Source organism: Dasypus novemcinctus, chromosome 6 (genome assembly GCF_030445035.2).
Source record: "Dasypus novemcinctus isolate mDasNov1 chromosome 6, mDasNov1.1.hap2, whole genome shotgun sequence".
Classification (NCBI taxonomy): Eukaryota; Metazoa; Chordata; class Mammalia; order Cingulata; family Dasypodidae; genus Dasypus; species Dasypus novemcinctus.
Genome location: NC_080678.1, coordinates 87,742,723 through 87,766,086, shown reverse-complemented (window position 1 = coordinate 87,766,086; position 23,364 = coordinate 87,742,723). Strand labels below are relative to the sequence as shown.

Sequence of the window (23,364 nt, the reverse complement as noted above, 5' to 3'; positions counted from 1 at the left end):
TGTGCTTGAGGCTGTATTTTGATAAGCAGGAAATTGTATTGGTTATCTATGGCTGTGTTACAAAACACAAATTACCCCAAAACTCAGTGGCCAGAAACACACATTTCCAAAAGTCAAAAGCTGCGGAAGGGCCTCCCTTATCGAGACTGCAGTGTCAGTCAAAATCTGGAGGACGAGGAATTGTAGCAAAATGGGAACCGTAGTGATTTCTTTCCAAAAATAAACATTTTAAAAAGGAGTATTGATATTACAAAATAATTTTGGAAATGGACACTGGAAACAGCACTTTCCAATAGTATGTATATAGTGGTCTTTTGACATTTGAAAAAAATACACACAGGCAGTTTAGCAGGTGGCAGATGTGTTTTGTTCTTAATTGGCTTCATTTCTTTGTTGAAGAGAGGGATGGATGGATGGATGGATGGATGGATGGATGGATGGATGGATGGATGGATGGATGGAAGAAAGAAGGGTGGGTAGAGCATTGGATGGAAAGAAGGGAGGATAGTTTGGAAAGCAGATAGATGGAAAGAAGGGTGGGTACGTGGCTGGATGGATGGATGGACAAATGGGGAGATGGGCAGATAAATGGGTGGCAACAACGAGCACATCTCCTGCCCTGTGCTCTCCACCCAGAGTTTGGTGCCCCGTTACCTGCCCAGCCCTTCAGGAAACATCTTCAGAGTTGCCCAGGGGCATGGGCCCGTGACACCATGTGCTGAGAGGAGTGAGTGACGCTGGAGGCCAGGAGGCCAGGCTGGGCAAAGGACTGTCCTGGCGTAAGGGAGGCCCTGTAGGAGGGCAGCTGATTTCCTGAAACGAGCCCAAAGCAGCTCTGCTCAAGTCCTGGCTGTGCCACTTCCCTCCTGGGTGACTCTGGGCACTGGGAAGCTCCCAGAGCCTCGGTTTCCCCATCTGCAGCACGGGGATGACGGGCGTTCATCGAGCGCCCCGTCCTGGCTGGTTATGCAGCCCCCAGTTGACCTTGTCTCGGTCACTCCCATTATTGTCCTCATTTTGCAGATGAAATGGAAACATAGAAAGATCAAGTAACTAGTTCAAGATCACGCGGCTAGGAACAATGTACATTTACCAGGGTCTCAAGCGTCGTTCTTACCAGGAATTCGTTCAATCCCCACAACATCATCTCAGCCCCACAGCAGCCCTCACCTGCCGAGAAGGAGGCGATGCACAAAGCCCCTCTGCCCTCGGGAACTGGGAGCGACTCTGGGCGCCCGCCTGCGGGGCCAGGGCCACCGCAGGCGGCTCAGGTCGGGAAGGCAGGGAAGGGAGCGCGCGGGGGGCCGGTTCGGGGCGGCCGGGGGCCAGGATGCCTCATCCTGGCTTCCGTGGGGGGAGGCCCTGCCGGCAGCGGGCGGGCGGAGAGCCCCGTGGGGATCCTGGCCGCTTCCTCTTCACCCCGCCTGGACAGTCCCGGCCTTGCGGGCGCTGGGAAATGCGGAAGTCCCCAGGAGGCACAAAAAGCCTCTGGCTCTGCGCCCCGGGGCAGAGCTCACGGCAGGGCGCCAGGGGAGCCCCCCGCACGCGGCGTGCGCTCAGGCACGATGCCCTTCTGCCTGGACAAGCAGCTGAAGAGGAGCAGGCACCTGGCGAGGGGTAAGTTTGCAGGAGGGTCAGGGGCAGGCTGGGGGTGGGGGCGATTAACCCCTAGTGGGCGGGGAGCACGCGGGCAGGGAGGCCCCGGCTTGAGCCCACAGGCAGTCCCTCTTGGGGTTCAGCCCGGGGGAGCCTGGCATGGATGGGCGCGCGAGGCTGCCTTTGGGTCTCAGTGCTGGAAACCCCAGGGGGGAGCGGGGCGGGCACCCCGCACGTGGGCGGGCATCAGTGCGCTGGAGGGAAGTGCGCGGCTACCCCGCCCCCGGCCCCACAGCCTACCATGAAAGCTGTCGTCGCTGTAGCCACCGGCCACGCGTGGCTAGGCTGAATGAGGATTGTGTCCATGCAAAATACACACGGAAGGTTTTGAAGACCTAGAACCCCCGCCGGAAAAGAATGCAAAGCGTTTCATTCAAATTCGTTTATTTTTTATTGTGTATATATGTGTTTAAAATGGCCATTTTAACTTTTTTTAAGTGAACAGTTCAATGGCATTAATTCCCTTCAAAATATTTTGCAGCTGTCACCACTTTATTCCAAAACTTTTCGTCCCCTGAAACAGAACCCCTATACCCGTTAAGCAATAATTCCCCCATATTCCCTTCTTCCCGGCCCCTGCTAACCTCTAACCCATTTCTTGTCCTGCTGAATTTGCCTGTGCCAGCTATTTCACGTAAGCGGGCTCGTACGATCTTTGACCTTTTGTGTCTGGCTCATGTCACTCAACACGTTTCCCGGCTTCTTCCATGATGTAGCACGCTCCTGAACTTCACTCCTCTTACGGCTGAATAATATTCCGTTGCCTGTGCATACCACGTTTCGCTTAGTCATTCCTCTGTTGATGGACGCTTGGGTTGTTTCCACCTCCTGGCAGTTGTGAATCATGCCGCAATGAACAAGTATCTGTCTGAGACCCTGTTTTCAATTGTGTGGTAATACACCTACGAGTGCAGTTTCTGGGTCATAGGGTAATTTTATGTTTCACCTTTTGAGGAACTGCCAACTGTTTTCCACAGAAGCGGCGCTATTTGACATTCCCACCAGCAAGGTATGAGGGTTCCAGTTTCCTTATACTTGTTATTTTCTGTTGTTATGGCCACCCTAGTGGTGTGAACTGGTATCTCGTTGTCAATTTGATTTGCATTTCTCCAGTGACTAATGATGTTGAGTATATTTCACATGTTTCTTAGAGATTTTTATATGTATGCATTTTGGGAAAATGTCTTTCACATTTTTTGCCATTTTTAATTGAGTTGTTTGTCTTTTTGTTGTTGAGCTGTAAGAGCTTTTTATATATTCCGGATAGTAAACCCCGGCCAGATACATGATCTGCAAATACTTCCTTCCATTCTGTGGCTTGTCTTTTCACTCTTTCACTAGTGTCCTTTGATGCACAGTAGTTTTTAAGTTTAATAAAGTTCACTTTATTTTTTCTCTTTGATTGCCTGTGCTTTTGGTGCTCTATTTAGAAAGCATTGCCAAATCCAAAGTCATGAAGACTTTTTATTTCTTCCTGTCCAATCTGGATGCCTTTTCCCTTCTTTTTCTGCCTAATTGCTTTGGCAAGGACTTCAGAAACACTGTTGAATAGCAGTGGTAAAAGCAGACATCCTTGCCTTGCTCCTATTCATAGGAGGAAAGATTCCAGTCTTTCACTATTGAGGATGAGGTTAGCTGGGAATTTTCTATCTGTGCCCTTTATCATGTCAAGGAAGTTGCCATCTCCTGGTTTTCTGAGTGTTTTTGTCATGAAACGGTGCTGGATTTTGTTAAATGCCTTTTCTCTGTCAATTGACATGTCCACGTGGTTTTCCCCCTTTGTTTTATTAATGTGGCATATGACATTGATTTTCTTATGTTGAATCACTCTTGTATTCCTGGGATGAATCCCCCTGGAATGTATAATCCTTTCAATTTGCTGCTGATCAGTTTACTAGCAATTTGTTGCAGAATTTTGCATCTGTATTATAAGGGGTGTATGGGCTTGTAGTGTCTTTTTTTTTTGTAGTATCTGTCCAACTTGGGACCAGGGTAAAGCTGGCTTCACAGAATGAATTAGAAGGTGTTCTCTCTCCTTCATTTTTTGGGAAGAATTAAAGAAGACTGGTGTTAATTCTTTAAATATTTGGTAGAATTCACCAGGGAAGCCATCTGGTCTTGGTCCTTTCTTTGTCAGGAGGTTTTTGATTGTCTTTTCAATCTCTTCACTTTTTATAAGTCCACTCAGATATTCTATTTCTTCTGAATTCAGTTTTGGTAGTTTGTGTGTTCCTAGGAATCTGTCCATTTCATCGAGGTTATCCAGTCTGTTGGCATACAAGTGTCTGTAGTACTCTGTTGTAATCCTTTTTGTTTCTGTAAAGTTGATAATGTCCCCATTTTCCTTTCTAATTTTAGTAAGTGGTCCTCTCTTTTCTTGGTCAGTCTAGCTGAAATTTCACCAATTTTGGTTATCTCTTTAAAGAACCAGCTTTTGATTTCATTGATTTTCTCTTTTTCTTTTCTCTATTTCATGTCTCTCTGCTCAAATTTTTGTTCTTTCCTTCTTTCTGCCAGCTTTAGATTTGGTTTGCTCTTCTTTTTCTTCTTTAGGGTATAAAGTCACTGAGTTATTTCTCCTTTTTAAATGTGTTTACAGCTATACATTTCCTTTAGCATAGCTCTCACTGTACCTCCTAAATTTTGATATGTTGTGTTCTCAGTTTCATTCATGTTAACATTTTTAAAAATTTCCCCTATGATTTCTTCTTTGACCCATTAGTTTTGGTTAAGAGTGTGTTATTTAGTTTCCTCATATTCATGAATTTTCTAGTTTCCTCTGTTACTGATTTTTATCTTCTTTCCATCATGGTCAGATATTTTGTATGCTTTCAATCTTTTTAAATGTGTTGCGATTTGTTTCACGACCTAACGTATGAACTATCCTGAAGGCTGATCTATGCACACTTGGAGAATGTGTCTTCTGTAGTTGGGTGAGGTGTTCTACGCACATCTGCTGGGTCTGGATGGTTTAAGGTTTTCCTCAAGCCCTTCATGTCCTTCTTGATCTTCTAAGTAGATATTGTAGCCATTGTTGAAAGGGGTGCATTGAGTTTACTACGATTATTGTAGACTTTCCTTTCTCCCTTCATTTCTGTCCGTGGTTGCTTCATTTATTTTGGGGCGAGCGGCGGCTGTGGTCACCGACACGGGCGCAGGCGCGGCCACCGGAGCGGCCAGCGGCTCTCGGCCGCCAGGCCCCCGCTGGTAGAGGCCTCCGGACAGCTCCAGAGGGGACTGGAGAGCCAGCTCGGGGCGTCTGTCGTGGTACTCGCTGGTCCTGAGGGCTCGCTTTTGCACTTAACTGTGTAGTTCATTTTACCAGTCGCCGTGACCAGGCTCTGGGCAAACACCGGCCTGGGTATCGTGAAGGCATTTTCATCGGCGGATGAGCACCTGCGGACAGGGACGCTTTGGGGCTTTCTTGTTAAGTGTGTATATGTTTATCATCGTATCTTCTTGATGAAATGACCCTTTTATCAACATGTAATTGTTTCTTGTAATAATTTGTGACTTAAAATCTGGAATGTGGCGGAAAGGATTCTGCTTGCCTTCTAAGGCGAGATCCTCCCAGGGCCGTGCAGCTTCTGCCTCGTTTGCCGGAACACGCGGGCTGAGAGTCCAGACGCTGCCACACTGGGAGGAAGTCAAGCCTCGGGGCGGCCCCCGGGAGGCTCTGCCCTCAGCAGCCGGGTGGAGGCTGGAGAGCCAAAACTGAGGGTCCCAAGGACGACGGCGCCCTCGGTCCTCGCTGAGTTCCTGGGGCAGGCTCCTGGTCACATTTGCACCCGAAACCCTCCTCTCTTCCTCGGGGGCTGAGCAGCGAGGCTGGCGGGGGTCCCATCCCCACGTGCCCCCGTGGGTGGCCTTCTGGACGGCGCTCGTCTGTCCAGGCAAGCTCCCCAAGACATCCCTGGTGTTTGGCTAGTGCTTTTCTTCTCAGTTGTCATCCCGATTTACTAACCACTTTGGAAACAATCTTTTTGGCTCTCCACGATTTGGGTGGAACGGAGAGTCCCCCGCACGCACCGGAAGCCGCCTTGACCCTTTGGGGCTGCGGGGGGCGCTCCGCCGTGGTGGTCCCACGCCAGGCCCCCCGTGCGGTGAGCCGGCCGCTCCACCTCCCCACCGTGGGGAAGGCGGGCGGTTAAGGGTCCTCACCCCACCTGGAAGGAGGCCGGCGGCAGAGCCGCCCCGGGGCTGGCCCAGGGCCACCCGCTCGCCAGGGGCAGGGCTGGTTTTGCTCCCTCACCCAACCGCAAAGCCGGTGCCCCCTGCCCCTAGCCGAGACCTGGGGTCTTAGGGCATCCAGCCCCCTGGGACCTGGGAAGGAAAGCGTCTCCCAGTTTCCATGGAGAAACTGCTGTGGGGCACTGCTGGCACTGCAGAGGCCAGTCGAGGACTTCATTTCGGGGTGACTGGAAGATCAGAGCGTGCAAAGGCCAGATGCCAGCCACCAGGAGAGCGCCCTGCACCTCCGAGCAGCCCCCGCTCAACAGGTGGGCCTGCTTCCAGACGGAACGAGGCGATGAGGGCAGAGAACTGCTGGCATTTGACTGCAACTATTAATTGTACTCTGCAGCAAACCACCCCAAACTTACTGGACCATCTTAATCCTCTCCCTGATTCTGGGGTCAGGAATTTGGACAGGGTAAGGGGGTGTGGCTTGTCCCTAGCCACCCTGTCAGAGGCCTCGGCTAGAAGGCTCCGCAGGGGGCTGGGGCCATCGGAAGGCTTGTTCCCTTGTGCCAGCCTCTGAGACGGGAGGGTTCAAACGCTGGCGTGTCATGGCCTCCGTCCCCCCACCCCCTGAGTCTGGAGGCCCCCCACTCTGCCCAGCCCCCTCCCCACCACCCAGCCCTGGCCTCGCTCAGCCAGCACACACCCTCTCCCTGGTGTCCCAGTCCTCAGCCAGCCTTGCCTCGGCCACTGTACCCCGGAGCCCAGCAGGCCACCCCATCTGTGGGGTCTGTGGGAGCGTGGGGCAGGCAAGAACCCGGAGCTGAGGCCCTCGGGCTACCAGCTGTTCCAGGTGGATTACTTCCTCACTCTGTGCCTCGGTTTCCCCGTCTGTAACACGCAGACAGTAACAGTACCACCCTCACAGAGTCATTGTGGTCGTTGTGCCGATTAAAGAATCCTGGGGAGGCAGGTGCCATGTCAGCTTGCCTCAGGGAGTGGCCTCGGTGCTCAGGAAGCACCTGCTGGCCGTACCCGTCCTTCCGGTGTGGTCTCCCCCGGGCTGCGGGCTCCAGTAGGAGCCGCCTGGGTCTCACAGTTCTCCCCACCGTCCCCCGGCCTGGGAACAGGTGTCTGTGGGACTCCCTCCCCAGCAGGCCGGCCAGGTTAGGTAGGGTCCGAGGTGGGGCGCATTGGGCAAGTAACGTGAGTCACAGATGAGGTGACAGGGTGGGTGCCTAAAGTCAGGTTTGTTCTTGACAATCACTTGAGTTGCTAAAATGTTCAGTATAAATGTTTTTTCCTTTTTGTACATCCCAAAGATTAATTCATTTACATGTGAAACTCGAGAACCACTGGAGCTACTGCAGCGTTAACGTTCAGATTCTAAAGAGCCGTCCCACCCTTCTGCTTTGAGATAACAGTCCAGTCCCAGCTGGGGCTGGAGATGGGTGGGGAGTTCTGGAGAGCTTTACCCCCGCCTGGTTTACTGTCCAGCCTTGGTAACTTGAACCCTTTGGAGAACCAGGGGTCCGGGCCAGGCTGGGGAGGTTATCAGGTTGTGATAGCAGAGCCCAGGTCACCGGAGCCGCGGGCCGACTTGACGACACACGAGCAGGCTGCTTCGCCCGAGTGGCCTACAATCGGCATGTTTTTTTTTAATACTGCCCCCGGATGCTTTTAGTGGTTTTATTTTGGTGCAAAAATCCCACAAAAACAGAACAAATTGAGACTAAGAGGAAAACAGGCAGGCCCCCAGGAAAGAAGTTTGCCAAATGAAGAGGTCAGGCTGCAAAACGAGAAGCCAGAAGGTCCGCTCTGCACGCGCGGCGAGGAACGCCGGGGCGCGGGGGTGCAGGGGGGCTGCGCAGCGCCGCGGGGCACCCTCCTAAGCCGTGCCTTGCTGTCTTGCAGGTGGAGCCGGGGAGCGGGAGAAGATGCCGGCCAACCCCGAGGCGTTCCTGCTCATGGCCAGCTCGCAGCGTGACATGGAGGACTGGGTGCGGGCCATCCGCCGGGTCATCTGGGCCCCGCGCGGCGGAGGTACTGCCCGCAGCCCGCGCGCCCGCCCTCTAGCACCCCAGCCGCTGGGTAGCCCCGGCCTGCGCCGCGCCCGCCAGGGCCTCGTACGGCTGACCAGGAGCGTCTTCCGTGCCCGCCCCGGGCCCCAGGAGCCAGCGTCCGCGGCCCCGAGCGCGCCCTGCCGCGGAAAGTCAGGTCTGCCTTTAAAGCTCGCCCGCCCGCACCTGCGCCTGCTGCCGCGGGGGGCCCTCTGGCGTGGCCCCCTGCCCGGCCGCGCGGCGCCCCTGCCCTGCCCACGGAGCCACGCGCTCCCTGCTCTCGCCTGACAGCCAGGGCTGCTGCTCAGGCACATCCTCGTTTGTTCCAAAACCTTCAGCGTCTAGTATGCACGGGTTCAATTCCAGGCCCCGGGAGCTCAGGGGTAAGCACACGTGACCCTGCCGCCTCCCCACACCACTGCCGTTCTCGGGTGGGGGACGGACGAGCAGACACGTGGTGCACCGTCAAGCTGTGAGGGAGGCCGTGAAGCCAAAGGACTTGGAGTAGAGGACAGAGGGGACATGGTGCCCAGCGGGCTAGCCCCGGGGCCTAACTGAAGTGACCAGGAAGGCTGGGGGAAGGGCCTTCGGGCGGAGGAACCAGCCAGTGCAAAGGTCCTGAGGCAGGAGCGAGCAGCGGGAGGAATTTCAGGAAGGCCAGTGAGCCCGTGAGGATGGAGAGAGCGCTGGGCTTGGAGGCCATGGTGGGCCTTTCAGATTTTGTTCTAAGTGCGGGGGGGAGCCACCGAAGGCTCTGAGCAGCAGGGAGACATGACCTAAGGGGATGTGTACAAAGATCCCTCTGGCCACCATGTGTGGGATAGACCAGAGAGGGGGCGTGACGGGGTGCAGCCGGCTGTGAGGGGCACCCAGCAAGCAGTGGGGCGGCTTGGCCTGGCGTGGGGTGAGGTGTGTTCTGAAGGCAGCACTCACGGGGTTGGCAGGTGGTCTGGCCATGGGGGTGGGAGAAAGGACGGGTGGTTCTGGCTGTGCAGCTGCTCCTTTGCAGGGCTCCATCTGAATGACACCATCATGGAAAGAGTCTCAGGAGGGATGAGCATCCCCGGTGGGGGGGCTCTGAGCCGCACACCCTCCCACCAGGCAGGGGCAGACCCCGTCTTTGGGGGCTGCGTCCCACTCTAGATCGTGCATGCCCTGTTGTCATAGCCCCTTCCCGGCTCCCCACCCGGCCTCTCCTGTCCCTGGCTGTGGCCCGCCGGCCACGTAGCGTGGAACCATAGCTGCTGCACACGGACAAGTCCACGGGACGTTGAGAGTCAGCATTTCCTTCCTGGGCTTCACCGTTAACCGTGTCCTCCCTGCCCCTGATGGTCGCAAGTTTAACCCACGGCCCCAATTTAGTGGCCCAGGAAGACCCAAGCCCACCTGGGGATTCTGCAAAGATTCCCAAGGGGGTTCCTTTAAATCCAGGTAATTGAAAACAGAGAAGGGTCCAGAAACAGCCTCGCATGCAACTGGACTTGGATTTAAGACAGGGTCATCCTGCAGAGCTGGGGGAAGGAGAATAGTGCCACGACCTTGGGGTAGAGAAAGGTTTTTAAATGCGCTTGGAAAAGCACTAGTCTTTTAGCAAAACAGTGATAAGTCATGCTGCATACGGTGAAGAGCATCTGTTCCTTAGAGATAGATTAAGAAACGGAAAAGGTGAGCTACAGACTGGGAGAAGAGATTTGCGACCCAATAACTTGCTCCCCAAATTCCTGTCCATCCTCGAGGTGGCAGGACCAGCCGCAGGCTCGAGCAGGCGCCCTGAGGAGGAGCAGTCCCTGCGCCAGTGAGCTGGGCCAGAGGTGGCGAGCCTGGTGAGTCACTGGGGGATGCACTCTGGAAACCACAGGGGCCTCCTCACCTTCCAGAATGACTAAGTGAAAAAGCCCGGCCACACCACACGTCAGCGAGGACAGGGAGCTGCAGCGGCCTGCAGAGCCTGCTGGGCAGCTGCCAGCAGTGTTCGCGAGGGCCAAGGCTCTGCGCGCTGGACCAGGCCAGCCCTGGACGGCAGCGGGCGCTCGGTGCACCAGGGCGTGTGTGCGCGTTACAGTCAAGGCAGCGGGCGCTCGGTGCGCCAGGGCACGTGTGTAGGGACAGTCACGGCAGCAGGTGCTCAGTGCACCAGGGCGCATGTGCACGGACTGTCACAGTGGGCTTGTCTGTGCAAGCCTAGACCCTGGGGACAGCCCAGGGCCCCAGAACATTGCAAATTCTTACAATGGAAAACTGCACAACCAGGAGAATGAATCAACCACAGCTCCAGCCACCCGCGTGCAGGAGCCTTCAACACACCACGTGGGAGGAAGGGAGACACACACACACTAAATTCTATAAAGTTGGAAAACGGGCAGAACTCAGCTATATTATTTATGGATACATAATTAGGCAGCAAAAATATAAAGAGAAACAACTCCATGAGAGGAGAGTGAGGAGGAAAAGGATTGGGTGAGGGAGGGCATAGGGTTTCTGGAATGTTCTCTAGCTTGACCCGGGTGGGAATTGCCCAGGAGTTTAATTTTACAATAACGTGTCCATCTGTACAATGGCATTTCAACGACTTTTCTGTGTATGTGCATATTTCACAATGTCAGAGGCTAAAAAATAGAAGGAAGAGCGCCTAATAGTGGCTGAGTGGTGTGCTGCGGCAAAGCCTGCAGGGGCAGAGCTGGGGCGCAGAGGAGGCTGTTGGCACCCGAGGCTGTGCTGGGCCCCAGCCCGAGCCCTCTCCTTGGGGGGGCACCAGATGCGGCACCATCACCCACCCCTACCTGCCCGGGGGGGACCTGGCTCGTGGGGCCCACCCGTCCATCTCTCTCTGCCAGCTCGGGATGGGGCCGTTTGCGTGTCGAAAGGCACGTTGGAGACAACAGCATTTTATTCAGTACACAAAAGTTTGGCTGCAGCAGAGGAACCCAGCGCACCTGCTTTGGAGCTGTAGAATGGCGGACGATTCTTAGAGACACAGAAAGGAAGTTAGCTCGAGTCCTAGAGCCTGGACGAGGGTGTGTCCGTGCTGTCGGGCAGGTTTAGGTGGGTGGGTTTTCTTTAGTATTGGTTCAGGGGCTCCAGGGGCTGCCTGGGTCTGCCGCCTTGATGGGGATTTCAAATTGCAGGAGCTATGAAGAGGAAACTCGGGAGGGAATGCAAAGAGGAAGCGGGGCGTGGGGCTCTGGGCCTGGCAGTCCCTGGGGTTTTCTCTCTAATTTCATCAATGGACCCTCACAGAGGACCCTGCTTCCCAGGCTGCGTGTGGAGGAACGTGCTGCCGGGGGCACCATCTCCCTCCCACCACGGGTGGAGGAGGCTCAGAGGCGCAGGTTTCCCGCAGGCGTGCCCGGGCAGGCGGGGCCCAGGTGGCTCGGTGCGCCGCGAAGGGCTCCTGGCAGAGCCGCGATCCGCCCCGCTGCCCCTGGAGAGCAGGCTTAGCAGATTAGTCGGCCTCTTGGTCTTTAATAACGGAGCCCGTGAGCCCTTTCAACATGCTTGTTCTGGCAGAGTGCGCGGCCGCCGCTGACAGGCGCCAGTGGGCAGTGTGCCTGCTACAGAGGGGAAGGCTGGCGGTCCCCCACACAACTGGGGGGTTGCCAGCAGCCAGGGGAGCCTAAGTCAGTCAGTCATTTGTAAGTATGTTCCAGGTGCGGGGCAAAGGGCTCTGTTCTAGGGGAGGGGATGCAGGCTCTGTTCTGGGTGAGGGGACTCTGTTCTAGGGGAGGGGATGCAGGCTCTGTTTAGGGGAGGGGATGCAGGCTCTGGCTGGGGGAATACAGGCTCTGTTCTTGGTGGGGGGCCATAGGCCCTGTTCTAGGAGGGGATACAGGCTCTGTTCTTGGAGGGGATGCAGGCTCTGTTCTGGGTGAGGGGATGCAGGCTCTGTTCTAGGGGAGGGGATGCAGGCTCTGTTCTTGGAGGGGATGCAGGCTCTGTTCTGGGTGAGGGGATGCAGGCTCTGTTCTAGGAGGGGCTGCAGGCCCTGTTCTGGGTAAGGGGCCACAGGCCTTGTTCTAGGTCCTGAGGATGCAGGCTCTGTTGAAATCCTAGGGCTGCAGGAAGGAGAGGGAGCCTGCTCTGGGGGGTCCAACGCACAGGAGCAGCACGTAGGGAGCCCGATGTGCACTCACCCTGAGAAGACCGCCAACAGGAACATCCTGCCGCGGGTGGCCTAGGCGGGAATGAGTCCCCAGGTCGGGCGCCTTTAGGGGGAGGCGGCGAGCTCCAGGGACTGCTGTACAAGCCCCCTCCCCGCCACCAGCCCCGGGGCTGTCCTCGGCCCGCGGCTCAGGCACTTGCTGCACACGTGCAGGCTCGTTTTCCTCCAGAGCACTCTGTTCCTTCAGCCATCAGTTCACGCACCCCGTCGTTCATCCCACAAGTTCTGAGCCCTCCTGTGTGCTGGCCCTGGGGGCTCCCCCTTAGGGAGCTTGCCCCGGGGAGGAAGGAGAGGCCATGGGCCCAGAAAACAAGCAAGGCGGTTGCAGATGACGGAGCCCACGTCACCTGTCAAGTAAACAGTAAAAAGGAGAGGCTCCCGCATCCAGCGGGACCCCGTTCCCCATTCTGTGCTTGGCATCGCGCCATCGGGCCCCTTCTCCCACCCTGCCCTCCCCGCCTTCGTCCCAGCGGGCCCCTGGCCTGGAGTGCCTGCTGCCCATCCCCAAGTGCCAGCCCCTCCCTGTCGGCCAGAAGAGAGAAGAGGGGTCCTCAGGGTTGCCTGTCCATGCGAGCCCCTGGCTGGTTATCTGGGGAGACCCGCAAGCCCTGGAAGGAGGCGATCGTGTGCACAGGGAAGGGGGCCCAGGGGGCTCGGCGCGTTGAGGCGCCAGGGGAGGATGAGCCAGCGCGGGCTTCGGGCGGCCCATCCGGGCATGGCGGGCCTGCTTGCTGGGTGGCCTCGGGCGACCACTTACCGTCTCTGAACCCTGCGTCCTCTTTGCAGTATTGCAGGACTGCCAAGAGTACTAAAGAGAAAGCAATGTCCTCGTCCACTCTTCCGACCCTTATTGAGCGCTTACAGCATGCAGGCAGGAGACACAGCAGGAAAGGAAGGAAAGAAGGGAGCTCCGGGCTACAGAAAACGGCAGGGGAGTCCTTCCCAGCTGGGTAGGCAGTGCTTCTCCAGCCTTAGCAGCAGAACCCGCCCCGGGGCTTGGCGAGAGCACTGCCAGCCCCTTAGCTCCCCACCCCTCGTGTGGGGTCCTGGAAACACGCTCCCAGGTGCTGCGCTACATCAGGGAACCACGTTCTAGAAGGTGATGAGGGCTCCTGGGAAGAAATGGAGCAGTTCAATGCAGGTGTCCAAGGAGAAAGCGACGGGCAAAGCAGCTGGAGGAGGAGAAAAGCAGGACCGTCCAGGGTGGTCAAGAGCCTGAGGGGGGGAGGGGGCTGCAGCGGAGTGACGGTGGGATCAGATGGGAGTCAGATGGCAGAGGCCTTGCGGCCACTGCAAGGACTTCGGCCTTTACTCAGGAGGGAAACGGGGGGTGGGGGGTGCTTGGAGCTGCCCAGGGCCAGTGTCACCTGCTCCGACTGCCGTGTGGTGGACGCAGCAGGGAGTCTGAAGGACAGCCAGGAGAGGCACTGGCAACAGTCCAGGCGAGCCCAAGGCGAGGTGGGCGAGGGGGCGACCCACGGGTGAGGGGAGGGCGGCAGGTGCGCGTCCTTCTCCAAGGAGAGGACAGGAGGTCAGGCCGGTTCGGGAGGTCGCTGCCGAAACATGGCTGCGTCCGAACCCCTTGCGCTTGTGGTCCCAGCACCCTGAGTGGGCGGCCAGAGGCGGTGCCGGCGGCCACGGCCGAGCCAAGCCCCGAGAGTGACTTCCCAGCCTTCCAGGCAGCGGCCCAGGGCAGCCTTTCCAGGAGGAGCCCCCCGTGGGGATGGTGGCCCTGCCGGTGTGACCACCCCGCGTGGCTGGGGCACTAGGCAGCAGACGGCAGGCTTGCGGCACTCAGCCTGGCTCCCACCTGCCTCCGGAGACGTTCCCTGGAGCCAGTACTTCCCGCTTCCCAGAGGCACAGGCAGAGCCGAGGCCGCAGGGCAGAACGACTTGGAGGGACCCAAATCTACCTTGTTAGTCCAGCTGCAGGAACAAACTGATCATCGTTTTCCAGAATGACACATCCAAACGGAAGCCCTCGAGCCACAACCAGGTTCAGAACGAAAGGCCTAGGCCGTGGTAGAGCCTGAGGTCCTAGTGGACCACTTCGCCCCAGCGTGCTTGCTGCACAGGCCAGCTCTGCTGGGAGAGCCAAGGAGACGGTCTTATTTCCAGTCCCCCTGAACTCCGTTGAGCTGCCAGGCCAACGAGCCCAGGCCTTTCACTGAAAGGGAAGAAAATGTACTGTTGCTGACCTGGGCTGGGGTGTACCTGAGCCCAATTCAGATGGGCCCTGGGGTCTAGATGCCAGGCCAGAGGAGCCCCCATAGGCCCTGGACCCTATTCATGCCCTGGGCTCAGAGAGGGCAGCACCCTGTGCCTCCTTCCCAAGAAGCTGCCTGGCCCTCGAGGACTCTCCCTGCCAGGACCCTGGACGCCCGAGAACTGGGAGCCGGGGCTGTCGACGGAGGAGCAGCTGCCCCACGCGGGGAGCGCCCTGGCGAGCAGCCTGCGGGAGCGAGTCCCAGCCCACCGCGGCTTCCCGCGGGACTCCGGGACACTGTTCAAAGGCCTTTCAACCGCCTGCTGGAAGCGGAGTCCTCTTCGCCTTCCGGCAGCTGCGACAAGAAATGAGCCGTCCGCTCTGCCTGGCTGGCCTCGGTCTGGGCTACATAGAGCTCTGATAGCCCGGGAGAGAGGTCCGTCCTGGTGGCTGTGAAGATGGCAGCGTGTCGGCAGGGCGGGGAGAGGATGAAACGTGCTTAGGCTCCCCCACCCGCCACCTGGGGGCTCGGCTGCGCAGTCACGGGAGGACGGCGAGGTGGCCACTGGCCGGAGCAGCTGACCTGCTCTCAGCTGTGTCCCAGGACCGGGCTCTGCATCCCAGGACCTCGGTGCCACGAGGTCCCTATTTCACAGGCGAGGAAACTGATCTCCAGAAAAGCTCAAGTGATGCGTTCAAGGTCACGAAGGAAGGAAGCGGGGCCGCTGGCGTTGCAGCCTGTCTGCTCCGGACAGTCCTGTGCTCCCCTCCCCTAAGACTTCTTCCAGGAGCCTTGGAGCACTTCAGCCGCCCCCAGGGAAGCAGGGACAGCCACATGCTTGCCGGGAACTGCTCTCCAAGAGTTCAGCAGGACTGGGAGAGGCAGAGAAGCCAGGGGGGTCAGCCCTGCTCCCGACAGCACCCCTCCAGGGTGTGCCCACACCCGGGGCTCCGGGCACAGGCCAGCGTTAGCGCACTGCACCCTCCGTGTCAGGACTGTATCGACGGAGGGAAGGGGCTTGTAGTCTAGACTGAGGGCAGAGGCAGGCCTGAAGGTCCTAGACCCCTACCCCGGCCCAGGCCCTGTCAGACACACGAACAGCTCAGAGACGAGGGCCCCCCAATCCGCGGGCTCCTGGTTCCCAGGCCCACCCTGGAGAGGGCAGTTTGATGCTGGGCAGGGAGAGACCTCTGCACCCCCACCCCAGCAGGACCCACGGGGGGCGGGGGACACGGGCAGGGCCTGGGCTTCCCATGCGGCTACTGTGTAGTACCTGTTGGCGTCCAGAGCCGTGACACGGGCCGGCAGCTGCAGCTCTCCATCCACTGAGGGACCCTGGGCTGGGGCAGAAGGGATTTCCCTAGAGCAGGTACCTCGATGGCCACACAGGGGGGCCACCCGGGATGGGGGAGGAGGAGGGGAGGTGGGGCCAGAGCACCCCTCCTGAGCCCCTGAGCCCTTACCCTTAGGGTGGACAGGCTACACGCCCCGTTCGTCCCCAGGCTTGTCCACACATTGCAGACAGGGCATTCCTTGGTCTGTGGCCACGTGGCACCTTCATACCAAACCTGCTGCCCTGGGGAGGGGCTGGGGAGGGGGAGGCTGGGGGACTTTAACCCCCACCCCACACTTACTATAGGGCTGGGGCGAAGAAGCCTCACCCCCCTCGTTGAAGGGGACACCGAAAAACTCAGTCATCAAGGTTAAGATTTTATAGCAATATATATTTTTAATGAAATTTTACTAATTTTTTTTGTCCATCTGTTTTTGGTTTTGTTTTCTTTTTAGGAGGTCCTGAGGATTGAACCCAGGACCTTGTACCTGCAAAGCAGGTGCTCAACCACTGAGCTAACCCCGCTCCACTATTCTAAAAACCCAAAATTAACGCAAAAAAAAAAATCCAATATAATTCCTTTCCTATTGGTGCTGGGAAAAAAAAGGACCACAAACACGGTGACTTAAAACAATGCAAAGTCATTCCCTTACAGCTCTGGAGGTCAGATGTCAGAAGCGCGTCCCCAGGGGCTAAAGTCCAGGGGGCTCCTGCCGGCGGGCTCGGGGGAGCAGCTGTCCCCTGCCTTCCCAGGCTCTAGAGGCCGTCACGTCCCGTGGCTTGTGGCCGCAGCTCTCCACTCTGCTGCGGCTGGCGCAGCGCCTTCCTCAGTCCCTCCGCCGGCCTCTTATAAAGACCCCTGTGATCACACTGGCTCACGAGGACAACCCAGGAGAACTCGCCATCCTCAATTTAATGCCGTCTACAGCAGGGGCTCTTAGGGCCCTCGAGCTTGGACTGAAATTCAAAAAAAAATTGTTCTTGAGGGGACGTGTTGGTGCGGGTGTGATACAGTTATTAAATAATGCACGGAATAGTGTGGGCTTAGCCAGGGGTCGTGGTTGTCACCAGGCTGACAGAGGGGTATATGGAACAAAAAAGGTTAAGAACCCCTGGCTGGTTCTTTTTACCAGGTCAGGTAACTTACAGGCTACAGGGATTCATATGGGGAGATCTTTGGGGAGCCTGTTATTCAGCTGGCCACATCCATGATAAGCAAAATAGCGAAATTTGAAATAAAAGCAGGATCAGTGGGCTGAGATTAGGGTGAGGAGAGTGAGGCACTCACTAAATATCTGTGCAAGTGCAAGGTCAGATCCTGTTATCATTAAAACTGTGATAGTTTGTTCATTGGGGATTTGGGGGCTGCCTTTCAAGTTTAAAAACACGTCCAAAACAGTAGTATTTACCTTGATTACTGGATGTTTTGGCAGCCCCTTCAATTTTGCCTTACCCTAGGCAGGCCCTGCTGAGTAGGAGCAAGATTCAAGAGGAGCCCTCCCCTTCTCCTACCTTTCCAGCGGGGGCTCCTCGCACCAGGTCCTCCCGGGAATCCTGCCCAGGGCCCCTGGGGAGCTCCATGGCCTGTGTGGTGTTACAGGGTGCTCTGCTTTGCTCCTGGGTGCAGGGGCCGCCTGGTACGTGAACACAATTTAGGTTTGAACCCCAAGATCCCTGACCTGGTCGTCGCCGGGTAACCTGCCTCGGCTGTGAGATGGGGACGTGGGTACCCACCTCTCGGAGCGGCTGGCGCGGGGCGCTGAGGGGCGGCGGCAGGGCAGAGGCCCGGGGCGCGGGGACGCCTGGAGCCCGGGACCCCGCTCCGCAGCCGCGCTCTAGAGCCCGCATTGCGCCCTCCGGGCCGGGGACGCAGGCCGAGCCCCCTCGCCTTTCCCCGGCCGCCGTCGGCCCCCTGGGCCACCTGCCTCCCGGGCCGAGGGCCGGGGGGGGGGGGGGGGGGGGGGGGGACGACCCGGGGCGGAGCGGGGCGGCGGCGGGGAGGCGGGGGCCGGGCCGGCCGGCCGGGGCGGGTGGGGGCGCGGGCAAGCCGCTACCTGGGCGAGCCGCTACCTGGGCGAGCCGCGACCTGCGCGCGTGCCGGCCGTTCCTGCGCCGCCGCGCCCGCGCCCCCGCCCGATGCCGGCCGCGCGGGCCTCCTCGCTGGGCCGCGCCTGCCCGCGGCCGCCCTGCCGCCTGCCCGCCTGCTGCGCGCCCGGCGCCCCAGGTAGGGGCGGCGACGGGGTGCGGGCCTCCCGCGGGGCGGCCGGGGGTGGCACCGGCGCGTGCGCCCCGCGGGGCCTCGGCGCGGAGCCCCGGGAAGCCGGGATGCGCCCCGGGGAGCCGGCCCCTTCGCCAGCCCGCGGGGCTCGCGGGGAAAGAGCGCGTTGTGGGGAAGAGCGGGGACTCCCGGGGCGTGCCGAGACAACTGGGGACACTGAGTCTGGGAGCGAGCGGCGCTGGGAGCTTGCACAGGGTCCCCCCCTCCTGTCTCCTCAGGGGAGCGAGCTGGTCGTGATCCAACCTGGTGGGCCTCCCCCCACCCCGGCCCAGAGCTGGTCCCTCCTCTCCTCCCTGGGCCTGGGGGCGGAGGGAACTGCTTAGGCCGCTGGCTGCCCTGGGCAGGACTCCCTGGGAGAGGATGGCCTGGTGGTGGGCGTCCCTCCTGCGCTGAGAGGCGGCTTGGCCACGCTGGCCTGGGTGGGCAGGGAGCAGGGGAGGACCCTGTTGGACTGAGTGTTTACAAGGGCACCCTGAGGCCCTCCAGCACCTAGGCCTGGGCCCTGCACAAGGGCGGCAGTGACGGAAGGGTGGCTGGGTGAGGGACAGACAGAAGACATCCCCAGGACAGGGATGGCTGGGGCCCGAGTTTGCGGCTGTCTAGAGAGAAACGGGCACCCCTCCTCCTCCTCGGGCGTGTCTCCTGCATGGGGGCAGCCCTGCCCCCCTCCTCCCCACCCAGGCTGGAAAGAGCCCCAGGGATGGCCGGCCCGGGCCTGCCAGCCGTTCCAGGGTCCACTCCGAGGACAGTCCCAGGTGCCACCTCCCTTTCCTGCTGGCCCCCAAGGCAGGACCTGGGCACAGCAGCCCGTCCCTGGGCCACCCTTCTGGGTCAGGAGAAGGACATTTTATTAAAGACCCCTCCTGTTGCTTGGGGCTCTTTCCCATCGACGTGGCTCCGTGCCCAAGGTCACTGAGGACGCGGACGGGGCCGGCCACCCGCCGGGCCCGTGGCTGCTCGCCCGTGGGAATGGCTGGGAGGGGGTGAGAGGCGGGCTTTCCAGGGAGCGGCTCCGAGCCCGGTCGGCAGGTTCATCCAAGAGCACAGGCAGCCCCTGCCAGCTTCCTCGCTGGTGGCCGGGAAGGCGCTCCGTGCAAAGCGTGGGCTGGCACCTCGAGGAACCCGCATGCTGGCTGGGTTTCCAGGGATCCCACGAACCCACTGGAACTGGTTCTTGGCAAGGCTCCTCTTCCAAAACGTGCCAGGAGGGCGGAGGAAGTGCAGCGGGCCGGGCCCCGCTGGAGAGACCCTGGCGAGGGCAGGGGTGGGCAGGGCTGCCGGCTGAGGGTGGCCAGGCCTTGGAGCCTGAGCCGGGTGCCTCTGGCAGGGGGGCAGCTGAGAAGGAGGCCCCCCCCATGGGGCTGCCCTGGACTTTTCCCTCTCAGAGGGGCGGTGAGGGGGGTAGCTCGCAGCTGGGGCCTGCACCAAGGCTGATGGGGGCTCCAAGCGGCTGTGCTGGACCTGGTGGGGCCTGTGGGTGGGGCCTGATGCAGACTGCCGGGCTCCCCGTTTCTGCTTTCTGAGCCTCAGTACCCCTTCCCTGATTCATCACGGGCCCCTGGCCCCCAGGAAAAGTCTGTGCCCCAGACAACAAAAGGGCAAATCACTTGGCAGAGCCACACAAATGAAGTGTGAGCAATAGGGAGTGGTGGGGACTACGGAGAAGTGGGAGTGCACATGCCGTTGAAAGGGCACAGGTGCTGCTGCGTTCCTACCAATGTCAACGTTTGAGGATTCAGGCCTGGTGCCACCAGATCTGTGGGGTTTTTTTCAAGAGAGTCTGGGCACCTAGATTTGCATGTGAAACAACTTGATTTTAAGTAACTAAAAACTGTTTCAAATGCCAGACAAGAGAAACAAGTGCATCTGGAGGCACATGTGGCCCGTTGTTGAATGTGAGTGAGCCCGGAGGGAAGAGCTCCGAACCAGCCCAGTATCTCCCTGGATCTCCCTACTCTGAGCAGAGTGAGAATAACAGAGGCTGCAAGTGCCGGCTTTACCCAACTACCTGTTGGGTCCTTTGTTTTGAGGCTCACTCTTTTTCTGGTTCAAGATTTCTGGCAGAAAGTTAGAAATCGTAAACTCTGACCTTCTGTCCCAGGAGACGGGGCGGCGGGGGAGGGAGTTGGGTGGGTCTGGGGGCCCCTCAGGTTGCCTACCGTGGCTCCCAGCAGTCACCAGGCCCACGTCCCCAGGAGCTGCTGGTGTGGCAGGACAGGAGAAAAGCAGGGGCACGTGGGGGCTGGCGCCAGCCTGGATGGAGCTGCAGCGTGGCCCGGAACTTTCTCTGGACACAGGGTTTGAACCTTGACCTGCCGTGGGCTGGGTGGACAAGGGTGCGTTCTAAAACGCCCTGTCTCCATTTAACTGAGGAATTTCGATGCTAAGAATAGAGGAGGAGTGACAGTGCTTACGTCCCAAGCTGTGCGAGGACGAAATGTGTCCATGTGTCTAAAGCGCCTGGCAGCACAAGCACAGGGCCCTGGTGGCTGTGTCCGCACGTTCTCCTACACACACGCGACCCGTCAGGAGCTATGTGGGTGTCTTTTTTTACAGGGGAAATCTCCCTCGCCCCAGGTTCTGCTTGGATTTGTCTGGGGCTGAGCAGGGTAAGAAGGAGGGATGTTTCCCGAGCCTGTCCCTGGGCCAGGCTCTGTCTTAGGGACTGAGACACCTTGTTTCACAATAGCTATTGTGTGCTAGGGAGCTGAGCAGGCTCCAGGGCGCCAGCGCTCAGTGGTAGATGGGGATGGAAGCCCTCACCACCCACGGGGGTGGCCTGCACCCACCCAGGACCACAGAATGGAGCTTTGGCGTCTCATCTCCTTTCCCTCTTTGCCTGGGCTGTCAGGCACCTCTTAGTCCAGTTGTATATTTAGTCACCCCAGGTTTCCTCGGGCAGAATTTCTTCTCCTCTCCTCTCTTCCTTTCCTCTCTAGCTCTCATTTGCTATCTTCTGTGTAAATGTTTTGGGTCCTTTTCTTCCTGACCTTCGTTTTTTTTTACAACTGTTACTGAAGGGTAGCATACGGAAGGGCGTAAGCGTTGCAAGTATGTAGTTCAGTGAATTTTCTCCAAGTGCACACCGCTGGGTAACCAGTGCCCAGATCCAGAAACAGCTTGACCAGCACCCCGGAAACCCTGGGAGACCCTGCACTGAGTGGCGGTGGCCTGACCCCCGCCGGCCTGCGTCAGTTGGCCCGCCTTGCCCTTTGCGCAGAGGGGCTCGTGCAGTGGCGCTCGCGTCCGGCTGCTTGTGCTTGCAGTTAGGTCCCCATGTTGCTTTGCTGAGGCCTCTGCCCTGCTGGGGTGTGGCTGTGCCTCATCGGTCCCCCGGGGCGCTGCGAGGTGTCTACCGTGCGGGTGGACCTCGTCATGCTTGTCCAGGCTGCTGGGGAAGGGCGCTGGGGCTTTCCCGCTGGGGCTGCTCCAAGGAGAACATTCCAGGACAGGAGCCCCGGTGGGCAGGGCCCTGGGCTTGCATTGGGGGCCACCTCGGTTTGGCAGTGACCTCAGACCGGTCGGGGAGGCGCGTCCGGTCACGGGCTTGGCCGAGTTTTCCCGAGCAGCCCCGCTGCCCCCTCCCGCGCCGTCCCAGGACGCCCGGGTCCTCACACTGGTCCTCGCGGGCCCTCCCTGCCCTGCCGGGCCCTGGGCGCCCTCCCTGGGCGGTGGGGGATGTGACGGTGCCCCTCTCCGCACCCAGGGATCTTCGGGCAGCGGCTGGAGGACACGGTCCTCCACGAGCGGAAGTTCGGGCCGCGCCTGGCGCCGCTGCTGGTAGAACAGTGCGTGGACTTCATCCTGGAGCGTGGGCTCGCCGAGGAGGGGCTCTTCCGCCTGCCAGGCCAGGCCACCCTGGTCAGGGACCTGCAGGATTCCTTCGACTGTGGGGAGAAGCCGCTGTTCGACAGGTGAGCCCCCCGCGGGTCTGCCACGCCTCCCAGGAGCTGCGGCGCACCACCTGCCCGCACCTGCCCGCACCTGCCCACACCTGCCCACACTGCCCCGCCGCACCTGCCCACACCTGCCCGCGCTCTGCCGGTGGCCTTCTGCCCGGGGGTGGGTGCCCACCGTCCACGAGGACCCCGGCTCCGTTCTGCCCGCAGCCCCCGCAGGGCCTGTGGACCCTGTCCTGGCAGAAGATGGGTGGGGGACACCTCTGGTGGCCGGCACAGGCTCGAGCCCTGCCCCGGGCCTGCTCCCGGCCCCTCCCCTGGCATGCCTTATGCCCAGACCCTGCTCCCTGGCAGGGGGCGACCACAGCTCCACCCCCCACCCTCCTGGGTTGCGGGGCGGGGTGAGTCCTGGGCCCGTGCTGGTACGTGGTTCACCCAGGCCCAGGGTGGGCCTCTTCCCTGCCAGCGCAGGGGAGATGGGACCCCCGTTTTGGAGGCGGGTTTTCATGGAATGTTCTTCCCGCGTCGAGCCAGCCGGGGCCTCCCCGGATCTCCGCCCTTCCCTTCTGGCTCTGCCCTCACAGAGAGGCCCACGGGTACTGGGGGGCAGCCCTGCCCTTTCAGGCCTTCAGCTCTCACGGCTGAGGAGAGGTTGTCAGTTCCTTTCGTCAGATGTGGAACCCCAAACTGACCGCCACCTACAGACGAGGTCTGCCCAGGGCCGGCCCGGGGGCCCCTTCCTCCAGAGCCCTGTGGAGCTCCACTGCCATGCTGACTCTCAGTGAGCTTGTGGTCCATTCTGAACCTCTGCCGGCCAGGCTTCTGTTCTGTGACTGCATGGCCCAGGGTTGGGGCTGGAGATTGCTTCCAGTATCGCCTCCCCCTGTGCCGGCAGGTCTCGTCAGTTCCTGGGAACTTGACTTTGACATTGGAGGGATTCAGGGAGTGGGCCAGGGCCAGCTCTTCCCCTGAGGCCCTGGGTGCCACAGATCCCATTTCGTGGCCTCTCTGGGCAGGACTGCGGAGCTCAGTTTGGAACCTGCCCAGTGTGGTGAGCCAGGGGGAAACCCAAGGAAGGTCACCAGGGCTGGAGGGACATCCAGAACCAGGAGAGGATTCAGGGGCAGAGTTGGGCTTGGGGGTCCCTCTGCTGAAACTGGCCCACGCCAGGGCCAGGGAGCATCTGGGAGAGCATGAGGCAGGAGGAGGGGGAGGGGGACAGAGTCAGCAGAGCTGGACCTTGAGGGGAGCCCCAAGGCGAGCCCAGGAAGAGGTGGGTGGACGCAGCTGGAGGACACAGGAAGGCTGCCCAGGACCGCACAGCCAGAGCGGCCGGGCAGGGCACCAGGGCTGGGCCTCCACGAGAGGGGCCGGGCACCCCTTCAGCCAGCGTGACTGAGAAGGGCAGAGAAGGAGGGGACAGCCGGGAGGGGCCGCCAAGAGCCGTCCTGGGGCCAGAGCTTTGGGGGAGCGGGGACTGAGGTGCTGGGCAGGCGGTAGCAGGACTCGCCCAGTGCCGGGAGCCGGGCGGCCTCAGAACTGCGGAGTGAGGGGGGGCGGTTGAGAGTCTAGCGTGCCTCACCCCTAAGTGCC

At 59.6% G+C, this 23,364-nt stretch overlaps 1 protein-coding gene across 7 annotated transcripts in view; it reads left to right on the top strand.

The window, feature by feature from the left end:
* The window catches only part of ARHGAP22 (Rho GTPase activating protein 22), a 207,630-nt gene that overhangs the window by 172,677 nt on the left and 11,589 nt on the right, over positions 1-23,364 (top strand). For 5 of the 7 annotated variants that reach the window (XM_058299128.2, XM_023587781.3, XM_012523850.3 and 2 more), the window contains 2 exons: positions 7,750-7,878; positions 21,579-21,786. In XM_058299128.2, the coding sequence (XP_058155111.1) occupies positions 7,750-7,878; positions 21,579-21,786 (337 nt within the window). Of the gene's footprint in view, positions 1-1,505; positions 1,618-7,749; positions 7,879-21,578; positions 21,787-23,364 lie in introns of those variants that run through there. The other 2 variants (XM_004454867.4, XM_071215883.1) reach the window with 1 other exon arrangement.